Genomic DNA, 6,510 nt, shown 5'->3' with positions numbered 1-6,510 from the left:
GTAGTTTTGGCTTTAGTCAGCATAGGTCCCCATTTAGGCCTCAGTTTTTAGCAGGCCTCAAAGGTTGTGACACAGATTAGAGGGGACAGGTATCATCTGACTTAAGCAGCCAAAGAGGTATTTCATATCATCTGACATCATCAGGAAGTGTCGGGGAGTATAACAAGCAAGGTGGGAGGAGTCTCGCTCTCTCTTCGGTCCATGCTTCTGACCAGGACGGTTCCCGCTCCCTGACTGCTGATATCAGGCCCTCCTGCCGGTCGGCACGTCTGCTTAGCTGGGGACGTGAGCACATTCCTGTTAATTCCTCTTTCCCTCTTGCTGGGAGGTTTCCTCTGGGGAGGGGGTTTGGTTGGTTTGGAGTTTCACCTGTTAGCTGGGGCGACCTCGGTGAGCCTGTTGTTGTTTCCTGTCACTATGTGCTATTTCATATTCTGTGTTAAGCTCTCCTCTTCTCTGTATAAATATAAAACCCTCACTGTGTTTAAAGCATCGTTTCTGCTGTTTTCCCTCACTCTCCTGCTCTGGGAGTGGACTTTTTGACTGGGTACCAGGCAGTTGGCATTTTGCCAGCTCAAACTATAACAGGTGGTCACATGCATCTTGGGTGAAGAGACCAGTAAGGCCTCCTCCTCACAAAGAATGGACAGTAGTACAAGGGAACAATTCTTTAAAAACTAACCTTTAAAAGGTGACAACTGTCAAGGGCATGACTAGATTGACCTCCATATTTCCCTTCTAGAAAATTCTCTGCTCCACTAGGAATGCAATCCCATGTGTAGAGTGGCAGAAATGAGAGTCATGCCAGGCTTTGGTGAAAAGTGTGGTATTTTAATGACCCTTGTACCCCATGATACTGTGATCATTCCTTTATACTGCCAGATTGGTGTCTTACCCTGTCTTATTTAATCAGCTGCCAGCTAAAGAGTGAGAACCCAAGAGGACAACAACTTGAGGAAGAAAAATAAAAAGAAAAGCAAGAAGAAGAAATATGGCTCATCCTGCATAAGATGAGCTCTGACATGGAATGCCAGCCCAAGACCAGTGAGCAAAAAGCTGATCCATGCTGGACAGATAAAGTAACTGAATGAAAGCTTCAGCAAAAAAGGAACATGAAATGAAGGTGTGAATTGTTAGAAACAGAATAGGGTTTTGCTGAAGCTAAAGGAACTGTAAGAGAATGGGGGGAGGGGGTCAGTTAATTTTCCAACAGGTTTTTGTGCCTTTGGAGGGTGGTGGAGGGTCTAGGGCATGTAGGCGGACTGAGCCAGACTGTGAGTCCCCAGTTCCCAACCAACAGGAGTGGGAGCCAGGACCTTTCTGGCTTGGAGAGAGTATTAGAACTTCTGTTTCTTTTCTTTCTGGGTCTGTCTCTTGGGCCAGAGACACACCGTTTCAGCCTAATCTGTTAAATAAAAGTTTAGTTTTGCTTTGAAGACTTTGTCCCCTCTAACTTGTATTGGTAAATGTGAGCATTTCTCACATGGGAAAAGAACTGATGAAAGAAAAAGCTGAAATGACACTCCAGCACTAAATAAGATCACTCAATCCTGGATTCTTAAAATCAGTATGTAAGTTTAGTTAGCTCTGTGAGTTGCCTGACAAACACACTGGGTCAGTCCTGAGGAACAAGGATCGTCAAAATAGACAAAGGGATTTCAAATAAGATTGAATACATGTCTACCTAAGAATCCTTTCAATCCTCTTCCAAACAATGATTAGGTATGAGTATTAGCAATAGAAGGAAAAGTTTAAAGGGACTCCAGGCCTTCTCTTGTAAATGAATGCATAAGCTTACACAGAGCCGTACATGAGGGTCAATTTTCTCTCATGTGGAATATGCATGAGGTAAGCAGAAAGATTATAAAGAAGGCACAGACATGAAATGTCTTCCACGCAGCAAATCCCTTTGTCATGATGATTTAATCTTTTTTCCCCACTATTACATAATGACATTCCTAACCGAAATTATTGCGTATGTTCTGCCTCAAGTGTGTAAAAATAACAATTATGCTGCCTGAAATTAAGCTAAAAAAAAAAAAGCAAACCCCTTTTGTTTTGAATAATCCAACCAATCTTTTAGAAAACTTGTAGGTGGTTTATACTTTTGCAATTACACTGAAACTGATATTCTTGCTGCAGATCTTTGTTAAATAAAAGGAGTTCTCACATTTAACTATACCACTTTAACTATAAGTCACCTGTGCTAACAATCCCTAATATGCAGTCCAATTAAGGAGAAAATATTACTACTAAATTATGATAAGCACTCCTTTTAATGGCTATAAGGTGTGAAACAGGCTTAAACTTTATCATTTAAGACAGGCTGCAGTACCAATTAAAACAATGCTGCTAAAAAAACATTCCTATTACCCACGCATGCCATGCATCACATGGCTTTGGTTGTTTTTTTCTACATCAGAACAGTTATCGAACAGATGCATTGCATAACCACGGGCAGTACATGTGTTTCTCGCAGCACCACGGAAACAGAAACTTAAAAAAACTAGTCTCCTTTTTCTGAAGAGGCCCCAGCAAGGAGAGGAGAGAGGCACATGCCGCTGTCAGGGGACATGGAGAGTGAGGGTAAACTTAGGTTAGCTGTTAGGAAGAAAATCTTTGCTGTGAGGTGGTGAGGTACTGGAACAGGTTATCCAGGGAGGCTGTGGGTGCCGCATCCCTAACAGGGTTCAAGGCCAGGCTGGCGGGCGCTCCGAGTACCCTTCTCTAGTGGGAAGTGTCCCTGCCCACGGCAGGGGGCTTGGGACAAGAGATCGTGAAGGTCGTTTCTAATTCCTTAACATTTTGTGGTTCTATTGATTCTGTGAAAGCAATCGTGAAATCGCCTTTTACAGCCACGTTCCCACTGAGTTTCTCTCATTCCACAGGGCAAAACCAGCATCCATGTGCCGGGAGCTGCAGGCCCCCTTATCAAAACCAAGCGAGCAGCTGCGCACGTTTTCCCAAAGCACTCGCCGTAGCGTTTCTCTGGGAAAGGATGTCTGTCAGCGAAAATCCTGTCTGCAACGCCCCCAAGTGTCCCAAGCACACCCGCACCCCCAGCAAGCACCACGTGAGGCGTGGAGACGCTGCAGCCATGCCCGGCACCTGCAGCCCGCGGTCTTTCGGCAGCCACGCGGCATCCGTGGCACAGCGCTCTGCACGCGAATATGGAGCTTTATTATTTTAGGAGCACAGGGGTGTCCCTCTCTCGGTGCCTGACAGAAGCAGCGTCTCCGAACAACCAGGACCAAACCCAGCCGAGCCGCGCACACCAAGGCAGGGCAGAGCAGGGCCGGGCCGGGCCGGGCCGAGACACGCATGCGCGCGCTGCGCAGCCACCGCCGGTCCCCGCCGCCCCCCGGGCGCTGTGGAAAGCGCTGGAACGGCGCGCGCGCCCGGGCCCGGCCGCCGCTGGCCAATCACAGCTGCCCGCGAGCCTCACGCCCCGCCCCCTCTGGTCCCGCCCCTCTGGTCCCGCCCCCTCTGGTCCCGCCCCCTCTGGTCACGCGGCGGCGGCGTGGGGCGGAGCGCGGCAGGCGATTGGCCGGCCCCGGCAACAGCCAATGGGAATTGAGCCGCCGGATTCAAACGGCGCGGGGCGCGGTAGTGGGCGGTTAGTGCGCGAGGTGCTCGTGAGAGAACAGGGTGAAAGGCCGCTCCGGTCGCCGCCGCTCCTGTCGCCATGGCCCACAAGCAGATCTACTATTCCGATAAGTACTTCGACGAGCAGTACGAGTACCGGTAAGAGTGTGTGTGAGAGGGCCCTGTGGAGGGGGCTGAGGGGATAAGGAAGACTCGTTCCGGAGGACGGCGGCTCGGGTAGGCGCCTCGGCCGATGTGAACGCGCCACCCGTAGGGAAGGAGGAGGCTCTGCCGCTGGAGCGGGACCAGGGTGGGCGCAGGGCCGGCGGGGAGAGGCGTGCCCAGCCTGTCCATGGTGGGTTTTCGCATGCCTTTAGACCGGCTGGGAAAAGTGGGAGGTGGGGGGGGGGGGGGAGGGAGAGGGAGGGGGGCGGGTGACAGGCTGCTGCTCTCGGCTGGCCCCGATCGCTTAGCGAGCAGCTGAGGCGCGGGACTGCTGAAGTTTAACTCCTCTAGGCTTACTTAAAAGCGATATTAAAAATATCCAAATAAAGTCCAAAATCCTTATGTTTCAAGCAGTTGATCAGATGGCTGCCAGGACTGCAGACTTACATAAATGGCGCGTGATGGAGAATTAATCTCTTAGAAGGCACATTGGCTTCTAATATATAGTTATATTACAGATGTGATGTTTAATAGGCATAAGTGATTTTAAACTGGACTCTGTGGCAAAGGTTTCATAATCAAACTTGTGGTAAGAGTACCTCGGCTCTTTTATAGGGAAAGTGGGTATTTATAACTTGCTGCTTTTCACTGCAGATCTGTTCAAGGTTTTTCTAGTGTCCAGAAATAGTATTTAATAATTAAATCCGTACAGACACGTGATGCTGCCACGAGAACTTTCAAAACAAGTGCCAAAATCTCATCTGATGTCTGAAGAAGAGTGGAGACGTCTTGGTGTCCAGCAGAGTCTTGGTTGGGTTCACTACATGATCCATGACCCAGGTAAACATATCTGAACAGATTCAGATGAAAAAAAAGTCTAAAACATCAACTACCTGGTGCTTAGGCGCCGTGTGTAATGCATAATTCCTTCTGCTCTGGAATCTAGCTCGAATTGACTACTGAAATTTTAGACTCCTGTTTAATCTCGTTGCTATTTTTAGTCCTTTGCCAACAAAGGCAACATAACCACTATTTTCAAACTCCACATCCTGCTCCTGGGACTGCAAAATGCTAGCCTTGTCCTAGGTGTATATGAACTATCAGTAGACAAAAATACGAGACTGGAAAGTGTTCCTACCTCTTCCCATAGAAACAGACTTTGAGTTTTTGAACAACATTTATATCTCAATGGCTGAACAAAACTTTATGTAGCAGAATATCTTTAAATCATAAACCTGACACATCTACTTTTTATGACAACAACTTAGTAGATGCTTGTGTAGTTAAGGTCTTGTATTAATGCACTGAAAATTCCATGGTACATTTTGAACTCTAGCTATAGAGCCTACTGAAAAATCAGTATTTCATTTAATGTGGTGTGAAGCCTTAAAACTCTACCAACTAGGATGTACTGTGTGGAGAGCCATTCCAGGTAACTTACCATTGATAAGCCTGATTAAAAAGTTATATAGATTAATTGCAGCACCACAGAGTTCCAAGTTTTTGAAGAACTAGGTAAAGAAATTAGTGTAACGTTCCAGTATTTCACTTACCTTGCTACTTTTGATACTTTAGACTTTAATTGAAAGTGTTTAGAATTAACTCAGATTAATAATATGTAAGCTGGCTGTATCAACTGAAGTGGATTTTGTTGATGCTGGACATGATGTGCCTAACAGACAGCATTAGCAGTTTGTTAGTCTAAGTTTACAGTATGAGTTCATCAAATAGCCTAATGTAAAGAGATAGTACTTATGTAACTAAAAAATAACTAAAAATACTCTATTTTTTCCAATACTTCCTTCCTGTAAGTATCTTAAGTCTGTGATACTGCCAACATTTAGTATCAAACTAAAAAACACCTGTTTGACTGTTGTAAACCTACTGCAATGTTGGTTTGTTAATATTACACATGGGGTTTTATTTAGATTTCTTGCTCTATTTGATAGCAAGTTTCAACTATCATCCAGAACTGCCTAAGTGAAAGAAATCCCTTTAAGAGACAGACTGACGCTTTCGATTTTCTTTCTGCAGAACCGCATATTCTGCTCTTCAGAAGACCTCTTCCAAAGGATGAGCAGAAATAAGCCATCGCCTCTTCAATCTTCTGAAACTATGTATATGAGTGTATATATGTTGGTAGTATTCGGTGAATACTTGAAATTTACAAAACACACATCCAAACCTGTGCATGAGCTGTTTTATTCACAGCAACAAAGCTCAGTCAAATGCAATTTCAATAGGCTGCTATTATGTTCAAAGAGCGATGACTTTACTGTCAGTGTAAGTGCCTCTCTGACTTAAATTGTATTAATGTTTGTGTTGGCATGTTCTGCTTAGATGGTAATTTTTTTTCTGTGTTCATTGACTTTTGCACTCATCTTTTCTGCTATACTGTAGTATATTCAAATCCAATAGTTCACCAGTAGTCTAAAGAAATAAACTCATTTTAAATGTTCTATGTCTCAATGCCTGGCGTTCTAATTTACTGGTCAAAACATTTGTTGCTGAACATTTTATGAGTACCTAGTTCAGAAAACAATAATAACTTGAACCTATTCTATGGTTGCTTGGCATAAACTCAGTGTTGAGTACTGATCAGTATTGCATAGAGATCTTTATACTCATTTGTTAACTGTTAGTACCAGTTTGCTTTCTATCACAAGCTTGTTACTCGGGTTTTAGCTTGCGCTTCCTGTCTTGCATCAAACTTGGCACTGTGGCAGCATGGGGCCACCCTGTACAAGTAGCCATACAATC

General features: G+C 45.1%; 1 protein-coding gene across 1 annotated transcript; it reads left to right on the top strand.

Moving 5' to 3' along the window:
* Positions 1-3,579: 3,579 nt before the first annotated feature.
* CKS2 (CDC28 protein kinase regulatory subunit 2) lies at positions 3,580-6,202 on the top strand. Its single transcript, XM_071580677.1, has 3 exons — positions 3,580-3,744; positions 4,463-4,590; positions 5,785-6,202. The coding sequence occupies exons 1-3, from the start codon at positions 3,686-3,688 to the stop codon at positions 5,835-5,837; spliced, it is 240 nt and encodes a 79-aa protein (XP_071436778.1). The 5' UTR covers positions 3,580-3,685; the 3' UTR covers positions 5,838-6,202.
* The last annotated feature ends 308 nt before the right edge of the window (positions 6,203-6,510 follow it).

This window comes from Pithys albifrons, chromosome Z, assembly GCF_047495875.1.
Source record: "Pithys albifrons albifrons isolate INPA30051 chromosome Z, PitAlb_v1, whole genome shotgun sequence".
NCBI classification, from domain to species: domain Eukaryota; kingdom Metazoa; phylum Chordata; class Aves; order Passeriformes; family Thamnophilidae; genus Pithys; species Pithys albifrons.
Note: the sequence above shows the minus strand (reverse complement) of the source record. Positions and strands in the feature narration are given on the sequence as shown.